At 34.2% G+C, this 18,483-nt stretch overlaps 3 protein-coding genes across 3 annotated transcripts; 2 read left to right on the top strand and 1 right to left on the bottom strand.

Annotated features, from left to right (window-relative positions):
- The first annotated feature begins 1,298 nt into the window (after nucleotides 1-1,298).
- On the top strand, nucleotides 1,299-2,447 carry LOC130722865 (uncharacterized). Its single transcript, XM_057573722.1, has one exon. It carries the CDS (start codon nucleotides 1,394-1,396, stop codon nucleotides 2,222-2,224), a length of 831 nt encoding a protein of 276 aa, XP_057429705.1. The 5' UTR covers nucleotides 1,299-1,393; the 3' UTR covers nucleotides 2,225-2,447.
- Nucleotides 2,448-2,695: 248 nt separating this feature from the next.
- On the top strand, nucleotides 2,696-4,996 carry LOC130722866 (nifU-like protein 2, chloroplastic). The gene is made up of 4 exons (XM_057573723.1): nucleotides 2,696-2,898; nucleotides 2,990-3,092; nucleotides 3,344-3,654; nucleotides 4,652-4,996. The coding sequence occupies exons 1-4, from the start codon at nucleotides 2,812-2,814 to the stop codon at nucleotides 4,838-4,840; spliced, it is 690 nt and encodes a 229-aa protein (XP_057429706.1). The 5' UTR covers nucleotides 2,696-2,811; the 3' UTR covers nucleotides 4,841-4,996.
- A 1,386-nt stretch (nucleotides 4,997-6,382) lies between these two features.
- LOC130722863 (ribosome biogenesis protein BOP1 homolog) lies at nucleotides 6,383-12,540 on the bottom strand. Its single transcript, XM_057573720.1, has 18 exons — nucleotides 12,358-12,540; nucleotides 12,147-12,269; nucleotides 11,969-12,064; nucleotides 11,722-11,876; nucleotides 11,117-11,234; nucleotides 10,894-10,995; nucleotides 10,602-10,758; nucleotides 10,375-10,483; nucleotides 10,194-10,296; nucleotides 9,899-10,049; nucleotides 9,683-9,815; nucleotides 9,485-9,591; nucleotides 9,156-9,226; nucleotides 8,998-9,058; nucleotides 8,203-8,430; nucleotides 8,012-8,096; nucleotides 7,544-7,722; nucleotides 6,383-6,885 (listed from the first exon to the last, which is right to left on the bottom strand). The coding sequence occupies exons 1-18, from the start codon at nucleotides 12,466-12,468 to the stop codon at nucleotides 6,797-6,799; spliced, it is 2,178 nt and encodes a 725-aa protein (XP_057429703.1). The 5' UTR covers nucleotides 12,469-12,540; the 3' UTR covers nucleotides 6,383-6,796.
- Nucleotides 12,541-18,483: the final 5,943 nt, after the last annotated feature.

Here is an 18,483-nt window from a genome sequence, read left to right as displayed (position 1 = left end):
ATACTTTTCTCGATTTACTCTTATGTGGAATAAATGATTCGGTTAGTGCTACCGTCAGGTTGGAAAGTATCTTTGAAGTTTAAGTTTATATTCAAAGAGAATAACAATGTCGCTGATTTCTTAGTCCGGCAAGTCTATCGGGATGTCGTCAGCTTTTGGATTCAAGTTGGCAGCAAGTAGTTTAAGTGAGATTTTGGTGCATATTATTATTGGCTTATGTACAATGATCCCTTGTCATGTTTGGAGGCTTCCCCCGTCGAGTGTGATTCCCACTTTGTGCCGATGTTGTTCCTTAGTTTGCTGTTTCTTTATACTTCCTCTTATACAAAAAAAAAATAGTGTGAAAAATGAAAACAAATGTTTTTATAAACTAATAAGACGTCTTCTATAAAGGGACATCAAATGTGTTTTTTATCGAGTTTTATAATTAGGAGTGAAATGAAATGTTATGAAGATTAAATGATGTAATAAACTATTTTATTTCAAAATTTATGTTTATTGAGCCAATAAATTTAGATAAATATATTATACTGACTTATCTATTCAATCTTTAAATTAGATTGAAATTTGGTTAGACAAAATGGTGAGATGAATATTTTTTTTTCTTTTTACTTTCATTCATCACCACTACCACCAACACCACCATTTTTTAACAGCCATATTGATTGACATCATCTATTATTACTATTTTCTTGACTTTCTCTATCATATCATTTATGTCGACACTACAAGAAAACTTGAAATTACATACAGCTCGGTAACCGTCGGTAATGTAGATTTGTTTTAAAGAAAGTAACATTAGTGAGAACTTAAACCGTTAATAATTGGCGGGAATTGAGGGGGAAAATAGTTTTTACGTGCGAAATCGTCAGAGGCAAAGTTTTCGGCAGTGCTTTCAATAGGAAGCGATCCAATCGTTTAGTCTATTTTTTTTTTCAAAACTTAGAATGTGACCTTAGTCCCATGACAACAACTTTTTGTCGATTGTGAAGGCTCTCCTCTTGTATATGCATGTTATATATACAAAAGCCATTTTCATTTTTTCTTTTGACCAATGTATAAATATTTATATAATTTTGAAATACTTGCTAATTGCATTAGGAATTACTACACATCAGCTCGACTAAACAAATTGAATTAATGGATAAACTTGTGAGTTGGTTTAGGCGTTAGTTTGCAGGTCATCATCATGCACAGCAACACAATCTGATTTTTTGTCTTAGCCTTCAAATAACAACCTCCCATGATGTTTTTCAGTTCACTCTATTCCTATATCAACTTAACTGATCTGAAGTAGAAGCAAAGAAAACAAAATGGACCTAACAAATTAACCCTCAAATATTACAACTCTGTTTCACAATATTCCTGCAGTACTCATTCTCTTCATTCAACAATGGAACCTCAACCAATCTCTGAAACCCCTCCCCTTGATCACACCTCCACCGTAGACACTTCCCGTCCTTTCACCTCCGTCAAAGAAGCCGTAGCCATCTTCAGCGAACGCCTTCTTGTCGGAGAAATCTACTCTCCAAAGCCATTCTCAGACACTCCTTATTCTCCTATAATTAAGAGAGAACCATCATGGAGATTCTCATCACCATCACCAAATTACCCCATCAAACCAAAAGAAGAAAACAATGTGAACGCCCTTTCTGACACAGCATTTTCTCCTCCTGTTAAGCGAGAACCATCATGGAGGTTTTCATCACCAAGCCCCATCAAACCCAAGGAGGAAAACAATGAGAATGCCCTGTTTGATACCTTGAAGAAGCTGGAGGCAGAGCTTGAGAAAACCAAGGTGGAGCTGAAGATGCTGAAGGAAAGAGGGAGTGAAACGGAGGTGGCGTTGGCAACTCTGAACGCGGAGCTTCACAAGAACATGTCCAAATTGGCTCAAGCTGAGGCTGCAGCGGCAGGGAAGGCTGCAGTAGTGGCAACAAAGACAGTGAGGTTTGAGATTGAGAGAGAAAATGGAGAGAAGGAACTGAACATGATAAGAGGAGGAGAAGAAGAAGAAGAGAAGAAAAGGGGTAATAGAAGAAGGATGAAGGAGACAGAAACATTGGCTAAGATACTGAGTCTTGGAGAAAACGACCATCTTTTCGGAGGGAAGAAAGTGAGGAAGCAGAAGCCTATCATCCCTCTAGTGGGGGATTTCTTTTTCAAGAGAAAGAGTTCTTCTACTACAAATCACCATAATCCTCTTTATGCTTCTCCTTTTTAATTAATAATGTATTGCTTTTTATTCATGTTTAATTGGGAAATTGGATGATAACAGGTGAAAGGTGAAAGTTTTTTCTTTTATTGATTGGTGTTTTCTGAGAGGTGTGTCTTCTTTTTGTCTTGGCTTGGCTTGTAAAAATTGAAGTTTGTATGATCTATCCACGTAAAATTAAGGATCAGGCTCTTCAAATATGCTGTCTAGCTATTGAAAATTCTGCAAACAATGGAAGAGTGGAGTAGTCTAACTGAGAAAATAAAGAACAAATGAATCTTTTAGGAGCACATAGAGGGAATTTACTTCTTTCATATGCATCTGACTTTAGAACGAGATAACAAAACCAAATTTATGTTAAAATGTTTATTTAAATAATTATATATGAATATGAGTAAGTCATATATTTAAATAATATATAAAATGTATACCACGGCATTTATTTATATAATATAATGGAAAATGAAAAGGGCACGGGCCTAAAGAAAGGAAGGAAGTGGCTTCGTTGGATCGTGTTTGTTCTGTTTGGTTGGTGATAGAGAAAGAGAGGAGAAAGAGACAAAGGTATTTGATTTGAATCCCTAATTGAGATTGAAATGATGCGATTGCAAGGTGTGGTGCTGAATACTCAATCCTCCTCCTGCACCAGATGCCTCGAACCTCCTTCATCTTCCTCCAAACAGGTTCGTTCCTTTCGCCTTCTTCTCTCTCAGATAATAATAATCACCATTTTCTGTTGTCTAATGAATCTAATTTGTCGATTTCGCTTCTCAGGCTACCAAGTTTTTTGGCACCCATGTTCCTTTCCACAGGAGAGGTAGCCCGATGCATCCTCCTTCTGTTCGGTTTCGTTTACCGCACTCCACACGCACCCTTGGTAAGCTTTATTCAATACTTGGATTGGAATTTCTATCTTATAATTTCTACTTATTGTTACTATCTACCTATGCATATAGTTGATTAACTCCTAGTATTCTAGTATATCAACTTTATATATATATATATATATGATTATCATGCTTTCAATCATTTAAGCATGACATTTGAGGCCTTTGTTTGTTAGTGTTGATTCCAAATTCAGCTTCTGATTGTCTTTCTTTTTGTTTATTTTACAATTGGGGCATGCAGCTGTGAAGGCCGTTGCTACTCCAAATCCAGCTCTGGAATTGCCTTTAACTGCTGAAAATGTGGAAACCGTGTTGGATGAAATTCGACCGTATCTCATTGCAGATGGTGGAAATGTGGCTTTACATGAAATTGATGGCAATGTTGTGCGCTTGAAGCTACAGGGTGCATGTGGCTCATGCCCCAGTTCTGTTACCACAATGAAGATGGGCATTGAGCGTCGATTAATGGAAAAGATCCCTGAAATAGTGGCAGTGGAACCGATAACCGATGCAGAGACCGGCCTTGACCTAAATGAAGAAAATATAGAGATGGTTAGTTCTTTGTAGCCTTACTCTAGTCTTTCATATTGCTAGTGCTACTGTGTCAATTCAATCTCCCAATATTTATTTTTTTCCTCTATTGAGAAAAATTCTACAATATTATCTCTATCAAATGCAAACACACATGTAACACATGAAACGAAGCATATATAGTACTTGAATGGAGTTGATTGAACAAATAATCAAACTAAGAGAATGTAAAAGATATAGTTGTTGAAGTTTCTTGGAATTTCTTTGACACATCAGAGTCGATGTGCTTCAAGGGAAGAAAATTAATAAATGAGAAACACTGTACTATTATATAAATTTTTGGCAATCTTAGAAGGCAGCAAAGATCATTTGTGATAGGTTACACAAATTATTTGTTATCTAAGTTTACTTTAAACTCACACATTATGATGATGCCCTTTCATGTGAAATGTTGCAAGTTTTATACAATAGGAAGTGAACCCCACCTTTCCGTTGAGAGAAATTCATCACATAGGGAAGGAAGCCTTTCCAGTGGCTATTTATCAAATCTGTACATTGTGTACTTGGCGGAATGGGATTTCAGATTGAGTATCGTCTGTTACTCATGGATCTAAACCTCAATAATCAATATCAGGCCCTGCGTTTCAGTGAAACAAAGATGCCTTATCCCTCTATATGGTTAAACTATAAATGTTGTGCTTCGTTTTGCTGTATATATATGGTGATGGTTACTGAGTCTGGTCTAAGATTACGATCAAATTAAACTTAGGTTTCTGTTCATTGCATTGAAAGTATAGTATATCTGCATGTGTGCCGTTCTTATTTATTGGCGGAAAGAAGTGGGACAAAAATGGACTTTATTTTGTCTCCTTTTATTCATTATATCAAAGATTCACAGCAAGTTAGTATTGCCATTGTGAATTGCAGGACCTGTTCAGTTCTTGTCTTATATATTTAATGTTTCTGTAACATTAGTATGCAATGTTGGCAAGAGTTTAATATGTAGTAACTGCTCCAGGCTCTAGAGGAAATAAGGCCATACCTGGTTGGAGCTGCTGAAGGAGTTCTTGAATTGGTAGCCATTGATGAGCCAATAGTAAAGGTCCGAATCACGGGTCCAGCTGCTAGTGTCATGACTGTGCGTGTTGCTGTTACACAAAAATTGCGAGAAAAAATACCTGCCATAGCAGCAGTTCAGCTTTTGTGAAAATTTGGTTCAATACTAGAATACAATTGTCATGACATTCTTGTAATTTTTCGTGAACAGCACTAGTGAAATAAAAAGTGTTACATGTCAATGTATATACATATGTATGTAGCTACATGATGAAGTTCTCTTTTATAGCATTGAAATGTTCTTATATAGTGCAAGAAGGCTTCTTCTACCATGACAGTCAAACTACAGTTTGTCTCATTGTTGTAATGCCCGTCAGTTTTGCATTGACGATTTAAGAAACTTGTTAATGTTTAAGAAACTTGTTAATGTATATCACTATGGGTTGTCTAAATGACCCATGATAAAGTTTGGGTTAAATAACCCATCATCCAAACTTTATCATGGGTCATTTAGACAACCTCATATCACTATATCGAGATCCAGACGAATCAAACGTGGTAAAATCCCTCTAGATTTTCTACTTCACATCTTTCCTAGGTTCACTCATTTGTTATAAATTTATATTATATTACTTATTAATTTTAACAAAGTATGATTTTTTTTTGAATATACAAAGTATGATGATTTAATTAAAACATTATTAATTCATTTATACCAGCTCATTTCATTAAATAAAATTTGAGAGAAAAGATTATGCACTAAAGTTTTTTTACACCGTCAACCAATCAGATTTTAAGGATGTGTCACGTCAATTAAAGAAATTAAATAAAAAGATAAATTTTTTCACATCCTTAAAATCTGATTGGTTGATGGTGTAAAAAAACTTTACACCATCAGTGCATAGAAATTAAACTAATCAAATTTTAGAGTTAGACTAACTTTTGAGAAATATTGATTTTTATGAAGATAAATAACTTTTATAGTATATAATTTTTTGCTTATAAAAATCTTACAAAATTAGTGTAATTTTGCACTTTTCAGATAGTTCACCATTTTTACCTAACATTTTCATTCACTTACAGCTAATTTATCAGCCAATTGACTCATTCACTAAATAAAATGATAGTATTTTTTACATTATAGAGATGAGAAAAGTGCATGCAATAACATTATTCCAAAATTGATCTAACCTTGTATTTGTATTCATAAACTATTAAACTTACAAAACCTCTTATTTATATTAGAAAAAGTGCACACAATTGACATACGTACAGCCTCTAATGTATTTTTTATCGTTATAAAACCATATATTCAAACGATATTTCTTTTTTTTTTTTGAAAAGTTCAAACCATATTTCTAGATACAACATGTTTGATGCAAACCAAATAGGTCATAGCACTTAAAAAAACTAATTTAATGTTTTTTCAAGCAGATTAGCTTCAACCCTTCAAATTATTGTAACATAATTTATAGCCAAATTAAATTATTGTAACATAATTTATAGCAACAATTGCGTAAGATGGACCGGTAGACAGTGACATGTGATCATGATCAGTGAACTATGCAAATGAAATCTGATGTTTGATTTAAACCAGATTGGGTTCAATAGTTTTTTTCTTTTCATTTTTCTTGGAAGGGCGTTTGGGAAAGCTCCATAACAGTAGAAACTACAAAGAGCCATAGATGAGGCATAGTAAAAACATATAGGTGTCCCATTCAATCTCAAATTTCGCAATGTAATAAATGTTCACACAAAAAATCTCAAAAATTTCTAGGAATAATTGGCTTCTCTTGGTGTATATATATATTACATCAAAATTTTAATTGTTTCAACCGTAAACAAAGTTTTACGAATATAAATTCCTGGAATAATATTTCTTCGGAAGATTGAATAAGATAGATGTGGAGTGTGGAATAAAATTTACCCACTGCATTATATTGATTGATTCTCCACCAATAAACTAGAAAACAGAGGGCCTGAAACTCGCACACCAGGTGCCCTTCCATTTGGGGCAAGCAATGCTCTCTATTTAACCAGGTGCCCTTCCCTTTTATAGATGAGATCCACCTATCACAAGCATGTGTTTAGCAAAATATCCATATTTTTATTGATGGCAGTAAACTTTAATAAGTTTATCAGCACCGGCCGTAAATAACCAGGGCTGTCTGGGATGAAATTTGCAATCCAATATCCCTGCAATACAGCCAACATCCATGTAAGATAAGAAATGTCTTTTTTGAACATGGTAATATACGTAATCTCTAAATACATCGTCAAGTGGAAAGTACATCAAACATAAAGGATTGTTGATCATGTCAACAAAAACACCAAAAAAAATTGGGCTTATTATTGCGTCAGCTGAAGTCCAAAGCTATTAAAATTTAATCAGCAAGTATGGGTCTGCATTGTGTCTTTCCTACTTTCTTTGTATTTTTATGCATATTGCTCAACCATCACAACCCGGCAGGATTTTTATTTCTTACTATTATCTGCCTATGCTAATAAAAAAATATATATACCAACTAACCTATAAGGACCACAATAAATGTTCACCAAAGCAGCAAGTAGACTTAAATCTGTCACAAACAAGGATATGCCAGTACAGAACAAAACCTAAATTTTGGTTCTTCTGATCCAACAATCATAAACTGATATTGGAGTTAAATCGCTTGATTTGTCTTCTTTTTTTCTTCAGCTAACTTAGATAAAACTAACACAATTCAATGGATATAACTTTCGTCAACACACATCTCCAAACTAATAAACCGTCACCCTTTTAGGAGATAAGCGAAAAAAAAACATCAAGCAATATGCTGGCTCTGCTAATAAGCCAAAAATAAACAGCACTCACCTCTACCATTTGAATTTGTATGGCCTCGTAGAATTTCCAAAGGAACAATAAGAGGATTTTGATTGAGATCAGAATAAACCATTCCGTGAAAAACATATGCAGTGCAATCATCTGAACATGAAGCAAACAAGGGATATGAACGGTGGAAGACCACATTGTTGATATCTTTCGGGTGACACCTACAATATCATCACATTATTAAAAATGCTGTCATGACATAAATACAGAAAAGTGAGGTTTTATCTCCAAATTGTAGCATATCAAAGAATTAATAGCATAATAAGAATGTTAGTTCAGTCTTAATTTTTCCGGTAAATTCCTTAAAGCAAATTATTTCTACCAGTCATTCTAGCGACTTTATAGCATACTGTAAAATATGATCTGCATTAGGAAGCAGAGAACCTGTGGCACAAAAGAATGTGCAGTTTGCTATTGATTTCAAATTTAAATTAACTACTAAAGACTTACTTAAGAGTTTTATAAGGTTTAGATGAAAGGTCCATGTCAAACCAGCACATTTTCCCTTCTTTGCTCCCCACAATTAAATTATCTCCTGCATGAATGTGCACAGATAAACAATTATGAAAAAAAAAATTCAGTGGTTACAACTAGAGGAAAACTGATTACAATATAATTTATTCACAAAATAATAATCATACCTCCAGGATGAACTGCAATGGACGAGGCTTCACTAAGCCCAGTATAAAGCTTTTTTAAGCGCTTAGACTTCACTAAATCATACACACGAACAATCCTTTTTGTACAAACAAAGAAGATGGAAAGGGATGGATGGAAGGTTGATCCAACAACAAGTTCGCTTAACTTAAATGGAAGTTTTTGTGTAACCTTCTTCGACAATTGGTGGATCAGAACTGATCTAGATTCACGTAATTAATACGTCAAGGAAAAACACGAACAAGTCCCTAATTTAATATCTCATGCCTGTAAGTTTCCTTTCATCCACTTAATATAAAAGTCAACTAAAAAGTTAGTAATCAAGAACAAGTTTAATACAGTTTGTTTTCAATGAGATCCGTCAATCAAATATCCACACACAAAACAAGTCGTGAATGGCAGAAGATATGACATGGAATGGGGGAAATGACAAGACAAATAAAACTCACGTCTAAATGGTTCTTTATGATAATTAGATGTGTCAAAAGCCAACCAAGCCCCATGCCATGTTTGAGGAAGATAAAACTGCCAATAAGGTATATATGCAGTGACATGCGTGTGCAATAAAAAGTATGTGCACCTTTATGTTCATTATGTCCTTACAAGTTATAAAGAAAAGTCAAGCATATAAAATTTCAACAGCATAACTAAAATAAAAAGAAAATTGAACAGTTATCACCACATTGAGATGTAGACTCATTGTTGTCATTTTCAAGTAATTAACCAATGATAATGAAATATGTATCAGTTTACTCTAAGGCCGCAAATAAAAAGGATATCTGCTGGCATCACTGTTGAAAAGTAGTCACCTCTCCGGTGCCATTCCACAGAAGTAACAGTCTGCGTGAAGACATCCTCTAAAGTTCAGTATAAAAAAATTCAACATTCAACAAAAAAGCAAAAACCAAATTGGAAATGGAGACAAATATGGAAATACCTTAATATGTTTTAACCGTATACCCGCATGTTTATCATCTCTAAGCCAGCTTACACTAGGAGATTGTTTGCCTGCAAACACAAGCATTGTCAGAAAATAACAATAAGCATACAAGCAAGGGAATCAGACATCATACGCATTGATGCGAATATAAAGTCAATATCCTCCCATAATGACCAGTAAGCTTTAAATTCTGAGCTTAACTTTTTTTTCCTATAATTAAAAGTTAAGTTGAGGGTCATAGGTCAACTTAGGAGTCGGGGACCCTTCGAGCCTTCTTTTGAATCAATGGTTAGAATAAATCCAAAGAAAGAAGTGGAAACGCTAACCAGAGTCATGTGATGCAATTGATGAGTCAACCCAGAGAAGCTCATTAATCCTTTTCTGTTCTTCTTCGTCGCCCACACAAGTGTTCAGTAGAAGTACATCTTGTCCCCTAAATGGAAGATTTACCATTGATTAATTTTCACAAGAAAGACATATGTAGATTAAAGAGGAAAGCTTATTTTCACTGAAACCATACTTACACTGAGACAGCCAGAATATGAATATCAGGCAGAGGGTTCCACGCAACACAGTTAACAGCTTCACCAACCTCCCATCGCCTGAGACATCTGCCAGTTTCAACCTCCCAGACACGGACAGTTCCATCACTTGAACCTTAGCAGACAAAAAAAAAATTAGGAGACTCAATTCCATCCCAGCTTAATTGAAACAGAAACATATATCACCAACACCCATACCTGAAGCCATCCACTGCCCTGATGATTCAACCGAAATTGAAGTGACTGCATCTTCATGGCCTTTATACTCGATATAGCATGTTATGGGATAAGGCTTAAGCTCCTTTCTATTTGGAAGCTTTGGCTTTAAGGCTTCAGGATCAATTTGAATCTAGAACACATGAAGGGGGAAAAATGAATAATACCAATTATATTATGATATAAATAGAATGTAACTAACAAGCGGCAACAAATTAATTTAAAACATTCTCAACAAAAACAATAAATTAGTTCTTTGATATGGGAAACCACTCACACGTTTTTTTCGAACTCGAGGACACAAGTACAAATCCATACAGCGTTCAAAACATTCCGTCATAGCATTCTCATATGCAGGGATGCTTCTAATAGATGTAAACCTGATGAAATTGATATATATTAGTTCAATAGTAGAAAAGAGGAAGGAATAAAAAATGTTAACCTTGAAAACATAGTACCTTTTCGGGATAAACTTAGGGCGGTCATCTTCAGGCATCAATTGATATGAATTCAACTCTTCTTGGGTTGGAATGTACTCTAGAGGAGGATTATATGACTCATCATGGCCTGAGAAGCAAAACTAAATTATTTACTAATAGCTAAGGGAGGATTATATGACTCATCATAGCCTAAAAGACAAAATTACTATCATCTTGAACTGCAAAATTTATGCAACATTTGATACCAGGAAATTTCTGCTTTGGTGCAGGAATGTAAGCCAAATGATTTGCTTTTTCAGTCAAACCAGAATCATCTTCCCACAAGAGATATGGACCATCTTCCTCCTTTGGCTTGTCAAAAGTTATTAATCCCTTGCGAATTGCTCTAACATACTGCACAACCTGTAGAATCGTGGAAGTGTATGAGTGATGAGAGGAACCAATTTGCGTTTTTTATCTAACCTGAACAATCTCCATACTAGTTGATTGACCCATTTCAAATTATTATGTGCAAAAAGAAAATGCAGGAGTAGTTACCTTTTTAGCTTCCCACTTTGAGGGAATAAACCTTCTTTTTGGTTCAGGTGCATTAGAAATTGGATGGTTGGCATCATCCCATTTAAACCAGTCAACATAATCCTGTACATTGAAAGGAGAGATGAAAACGAGCAACATTATGCATACTAATTTTCCTTTAAACCTTATTTGAGACAGAAAATCTAAAGAAAAGGTTAAAATGAGAAGGGAAGTTTATACAGACCGGATTTGGGTCAAAGTCAGAATGTGGTGCCCGGCTCTTGAGCAGTCTACGGACAATTTTGATCTCCTCTTTCGTCAGCTCAACTACTTCATCATTGTACTCATCAACGATCTTCTGCCTTGAATGTTTAAGAAAGACGACAAATTAAAGATGTTTTCCAGCTAGGATCAGCTTACATGAACCAAATGTAAGCCATTGTGATTATATCGAAAACCAATTATTCAGTGACTACTTAACTAAAGATACTTTTTAATAGCTTTAAATTGAGTCTTTCTTGGACAATCTCTACCTTTAATAGTTTGACTATCCTCTATGTAATCAACACTTTTTTTGAACGGAGCCTCTATAGGTATCCCTCTCATGTGTTCAATCTATCTTAGGTGCAACTCTTGCAATTTTTCCATTATCATCCTTTGATTTACATTTTCATTAAATTGAAATGTACCCAGTTTATCTATTACTAGTCATAATTTCCATTTGAGAGAGGGGGAATAAAAAACAAAAGCATTGCAATTCATATCTAAGGCTTCAGAGGTATAGTGAGTGTAGAAGTTACAGCAATAATGAAAATGGATAATAAGTTGGTGTAGAAATATGAAGCTAACCAATGCTTAGAATCATCAATGTTGGCAAGAAAGGAATCCAATTTGTCTTGCTTTTCTCTTTTCTTAATCTTCTTTCCCGTGTTGTCGTATCCAATATGGGGTTCATCCTCATACCACTGCAACGGGACGTCTCCAACAGTATTTCGCGGAGCCACCTATGAAAAGAGAAAAAGAAAAACAAAGTTAGCAAACTCAATGCATAGAATGAAAAAGCAGAATCAAGTATAACAGGAGATAAGATGGGCACCTCATCCTCCGAGGAGTCACTCTCATCCCCTCCCTGGTGGCTTTCGGAGTTCTCACTTTGACTATCTTCATCATCATCATCATCATCATCATGATCCTGCAATGATTGGTTTTAAGCAGGTTAATTATCGGTGCTGAAGAACAACATAGGTAGGATACTAAGGAAGATAGTGATGCACCTCATCTTGAGAAGATGCAGGTTCTGAATCATCGGAGCTAGCATGCTCTGGTGAGTCGAATTGAAAATCAGATTGAGATTGGGAATCCAAGGAGTCATCTGAAGAAGAGTCGGCGTCATCGGACTGCAAGCGTGTGTGTAGGTAGGTAAGCATGAGTAGTATAGTGAATGAAGCTAAATGCGATGAATGAGAGAGAATCGAATCCATATACCTCGTAATCGGAGTCAGAATCGGATACAGCTGGGGAAGTAACAATATCAGAAGGAAAAGGAGCTCCCTCATCATTCTCCCTCATCGTCTTGTTCTTCTTCTTCTCCGTCATGAGTTGGCTTCTGTGTTAGTTAGGGTTTTGCTCCGAGTGTGTTATGTAGACAGAAAGGGTTTTACTGACACTTGCACTTCAGAATTAGGGTTGAATTGATGGGCTTTGTTCTCTTGTAATAAAATAAACTCATACCCGACAATATGGCCCAAACCCTTACCCACTCTACTACATATGATAATACATACATATTTGATATTTTGATATTGGCTTAAATATGTTGGAGGTCCCTCTAAAATAGGGGTCCTTTGGTTAAGGCCCCTACAAAAGATTTTGGGTGGAATAAGCCCCTAATGTGAAAATAATATATAGTGATAAGCCCCTGCCGTGAGGTTCCGTTTAATTTCTGATGATTCTGCAAACGACGCTGACGTGGTTTATATTTTGTGAAAATTATTCAATTAAAGAGGGTGCCACATAAGTAAATGAGGGTTGAAAAAAATAAAAATAAAATAAAAACCCAAGTACGTTTGGGGATTTTACTTGGGTTTTTTACTTTTGAGTTTTTATTTTTTTATTCTTTTCAACCCTAATTTACTTACGTGGCACCCTAATTATTTTCAAAAAATATAATCCACGTCAGCGCCGTTTGCAGAATCATCAAAAATTAAACGGAACCTCACGGCAGGGGCTTATCACTATATATTATTTTCACATTTGGGGCTTATTCCACCCAAAATATTTTGTAGGGGCCTTAACCAAAGGACCCCTATTTTAGAGGGACCTCCAACATATTTAAGCCTTTGATATTTCTCACCAAATTCCTTTCTTTCTTTTATTTTCTAAAAAAATCTTTAAAATGTTAATATTCATTCATTCATTCATTAATAGATTGAATTTTGAAGATTCAATGGATGATTTTTTTATGTTTTATGAAATGAACTTCACTAATCAATATCAATATCAATCAATATCAATATCAATATCAATATCAATATCAATATCAATATATATTAGAAAAGAACAACTTCTAGCATGACGTGTCGGCACCAGATTCATTTTTAGTGACGTGTCATTCTCATAAAAAAATTCCACGTATCATTCTCAGGTATTTTTAGAGTATTAATTAATTTTTATGGTATTTTTATTGAATTTTCATATTTTTAATTAATTCAGGATTTTATGAGTTTTTATTGTGATTTGCTAGATTTTGGTAGTTTTTATCTATATTTGTTTCTCTATTTTAGATTAGTATCTACATAAAGAAATATTTTTTTAAGATTTTGTTTAAATAGTTAAATAGAGATATGTTTAGATAGATTTAGCTTCTTTTTATCTCTTTGTTAAATTAATAATAAACTAAATCTTAACAGATATTCAACCGAGTAAAGATGTAACAGAAGGGGAAATTAATCAGGGACTGCTAAGTTAGTTAGATGTTATTATAGTAGTTACTTAGTACTAGAACGAGATGAGTTATAAATAGAGAGAAATCAAATTAGAGGAACACATTATGTAGCATTATATATCTCTCATTAAGTATGTCCTTTAGTATCTGAAAATATTGCTAAAGTCTGGTATTGAACATGTCTTAAGCACAAGAGAAAGTTCTCATCTTAGGCCTTTTCTCAGAATCCTGATTAATTTGATGTATCAGATGAATTTGGCAGAGTTTCTCATTAGCTGCGGACTGCGGTTGTTTCTATATTGTTTCCATTTATCACCTAAGAGAACTGTGTTTACTTAAATTTTCAAACTCATGTAAGGATGTAACAGAAGGGGAAATTAATCAGGGACTGCTAAGTTAGTTAGATGTTATTATAGTAGTTACTTAGTAATAGAACGAGATGAGTTATAAATAGAGAGAAGTCAAATTAGAGGAACACATTATGTAGCATTATATATCTCTCATTAAGTATGTCATTTAGTATATGAAAATATTATTAAAATATGGTATTGAACGTGTCTTAAGCACAAGAGAAAGTTCTTCGTGCAACACATAGATAAAAAGTGATTGTTTGAACTTATAGGTCGAAATCTAATTCCTATGAGTGGTAAATAAAAAAATCAATATGATGTCATTACTTTTTTCATAACTTTTTGAAAAATTTAAAAAGAAATAAATATAGAGGCATGATAATTTGATGATTAAAATGTGTCGTGCGGAGATTAGAAAACATTAATACATATATAGTGTATTTTTGTTTAAGTTAAACTATAGGGTTAAGAGTTCTCACGGGTATGAACATTTTACATGAAAATTCATGTAAAATTAACAGAAAAAGCTCATATGGGGCAAAAAGCTAGAAATAAACCAAGGTATTGATCCATGCCTCAAACACAAGAGCAAATTTCATCGTAAAAACACTAGAAATATTTGTTATGGAGATGCACACAATTTTCCACTGCTTATCTTTCTGACACCTAAAAGCGGCTATTGTTTGTATTTGCGTATAATTTTCAATTGATATGTTTTAATTTTAAACTACTATAATGCTACCTACGTGAGATTTTATTTTATATAAAAAGTATCATTATACTTTTTTATACAATCATTATATTCTAAACTAATTGATTGATATTATTTTAATAGAAAAATTTAATATAATTAATTTTAGTATTGTTTTCAAAATTGTAACTTGTAAGAGTGTATATTTATATATATTTATAACTATAATAGTTGGATAGTAAGAAAAGTACGAGGAATAAAAAATATTAATACATATGTACTATAAAATTATGACCTAAATTTATTAGTGCTAACAAATTAAAGTTACGAGATCTCACCGGGAGGAACATTTTATATGTAAAATGAAAATTTGTAGGAGTTAAAAAAAATTCATTTTTTCTATAACTTAAGTGTATTTTTAATAATTTAAACAATAATTATATATTTATGTATTATTACATATCTAAAACACAAAAGCATTACCCTTTATGCAACACGAGTACATCTTCACAAACAAAATTCAGTTATACCTCACATATGCAAAACTTAAAGCTTTTGGCTTATTAACTTCTGTGTTTTTCAAATCTTTATATTAGTTAATGAAGTGTATGCTTACAAAACACTAAAATTGAGTGTCTGAATTTATGTTCTTTAAATATCTACATCTTTATTATGATTATTCTTACATTCTTAGCATCTTAAATATTTTATAATTTAAAATATTAATCGATGTATCAAATACAATAAACAAATTCCCCGTGCAACGCGCGGGTAAAAAACACTAGTTCAAAAAAAAATTGATATTGTACATCAAGGAGTTTTCATTGCTTATGCTCTTTTAGGTAGAGACGTTCAATTCCCTTATTTATGAACCGTTCTAAATCATTCTATTCGAAATTGAAAAAAATAAAAATAATGCACCCACGAGGAAATATAATCAGGTGCACCAAAATATTGTTGCCTTGTCCTTTTTGGCTGTTGCTTACTCATCTAAGTCAAAAGTCATCTTCATTTCCCTATCATCATTTACCCATTAAAAAAAAAAGTACGGAAAAAATGTGTAGAGTAGATCTTTTTTTTTTTTGGGTCAACAATGTTTGGAATTAAAACCCGAAGGATTGCTAAACGGCACTTACAACATGTGAGACTAAATCTCAGGGAGTGCTATTAGCAATGTACAAAAACATAAGACCTTGAAGATCAAACATGCACACTCTGCTAAATCAATCAGCATAAGTCATGAAGTAAAAACCCTTAAGGTCATACAAAAGCTCCTAATCACCCTAAATTAACATAAAGCTAAAAGGCTTCTGAGCAAAGGAAATAAATCTGTTTTTAACCAGTGCTCCCTGAGAAACAACACCATCGACTCTGCCGGGGTTGCAAACGTGCTGCTATCCGAGAAGCCCAACATGAGAGACTTCAACAACATCCATAGGGGCCAAACTAGCATCTGAAAACAAGGGAGAAGAGCAAATTTTTGCAGATCCCAAACATAACAGCAATAAGAGCTACAGGGACAGTGGAAGCGGGAGGGGCAGAAAAGGATGGAGGTGACAACAACGGTGCAATCCGGCCAAGGTCGCAAGGGGATCGGCAACAGGATAGAGGAAGGCGGCGGTGGAGGTTGGAGGTTGGGACAAAGGCAGGATATGGTGAGAGGTTGGAGGTTGGGACAAAGGCAGGATATGGTGATGAAACGTCAAGGAGGAAGAGGCTCATAACCGTGGAGGAATGATGCTCGGATCTGGAAGGGGAGAGTGTTGCATAACGGTGGCCGGATCTGGAGGAGGAGTACGGCGCAGAGGAAGGTCACAATGATGGAGGTGAAGGCTGGAAGCAAAGGAGAGAACACAAACACACCAAAAAACCCACTTATTTGGGTAATAAAACCACCTAATGTGGTAAGAGCCCACCATTTTGTGGGAAAACACCTACCTAAAGTAGGAAAAGGACCTCCCTAGAGGAGGAGGGGAGCTCCCCAAGGGGGAGAAGCCCCCAAGGGGAGTGGAAGCATAGCTCTGTAAAAAAACCCTAGCAGAGGGTTAGGAAGAGAGAAACGGTTGCGCAGTAGAGATGTATATATGTGTATAGTACAGACTATATGTGTAGAGTAGATCGTCTGTATTGGATATCTGGATTCTAATGTAAGCAAAGAGCCAAAGAGGCGGAACTTAGTGGGCTTGAACAGCTGGTAATTGTTTTTACTGCTAGCTAGTAATATTGAGATACAGTAGAATAATAAAACATTGTCCTATTGAAAATATGAGTGACTCTTTAACTAGTTATCCATGTTTAAATGCTGTGAGCATTAATGAGTTTGAGCTCGTTTTGTATGCCGTATTATATGTTATAGTATTAGTTTATACAATACATTATGAGTTTATCTATTGTTTGATGCTGACATATACTTATCCATCAATTCACTTTTTTACATTAAAATGATAGATTATTTAATTCATCATGTAAATGATAAATAAGACATAATAAAAGTGTGATGTATAAGCTACTTATCATTTTTTAATTCACTGTCACCATCACCCTCTGCCACTATCGCTACCGCAACTACCTCAGTTCTTCCCCAAATCCCTAAATTCTTCAAAATTTTCCAATTAAATAGAAAATAATACAATAATCGACTTGCAATTAGATTAAATAAAGCCAAGAATGAATCCATAAACATAATTGAGAACTGGTTCAACACATAGTTACAGAGTCAATCCCTAGTACAAAAAAATGTTTAGTTGTTCATGCCAAACAATGAAAACAAATAGAAAAAAATCATAACCGGACTAGAATGGTAAAACTTTTGCCATAGCAAAGTCCCAATATCTCCAAAGCAGCCTTCCTTGAACTCTCAATTCGTTCCAGTGTGAAAATGTCTCATTAAATTCGTAAAAATCAAGCTTATATAGGAACTTGACAAATTTGGTATAAACTCGTTAACTATTGGATCGACTGAAATTTTGATATGTTGTTCACAACACATTGATTTTCATCTTGATAGGCCGGGTTGTCAATAAAATGTGTGTGTTAAGAGAAACAACCCAGGAAAGTAGCATGCACAACCATGTTTTGAGTTAAATCTTCCTTTATCTTATTTTCACATGAGATAAATCATAGTTGTATGAAAAATAACTAAAGTACCATAATTAATAATTAAAAAAATAAATGAAAAGTATCACTAAAGCTCGGGTTATCAACACTCCATTGTTTTTCCAAAACTAATAAGAGATCCAATAAATCAACATATAAAATCTCTATCAATAAAAATACAGTTATGATTCATGCAAACCATAACCGTAAGCGAGTAATATTATCACATATACTTACCATTTTTTTTTTCTCTCATTCTCTTCCATACTATACAATATACATATCACATCTATTTTTTTTTTCAATTCACTTTATTTAGGTATATCGACATAAAAAAGTGGGACAACAATTTGTATGGATAAAAACGAGTGTGTTATAAAGAAAACCGTTACGGTGTGTTTGGTGGAGTGGAACTTAAGAAGAGAGAAGTACCCTAAAGAGAGTTTAGCAAGAGATAGATAATTTCCCTCTGTTTGGTTTGCATCTACCCACAAGAGAGAGATGACAGGTGGTGGGGCCATCGACTTTTT

Source organism: Lotus japonicus, chromosome 6 (genome assembly GCF_012489685.1).
Source record: "Lotus japonicus ecotype B-129 chromosome 6, LjGifu_v1.2".
In the NCBI taxonomy this organism is placed as follows: Eukaryota; Viridiplantae; Streptophyta; class Magnoliopsida; order Fabales; family Fabaceae; genus Lotus; species Lotus japonicus.
The sequence above is the reverse complement of the archived record's forward strand: the minus strand, read 5'-3'. Positions and strand labels throughout refer to the sequence as shown.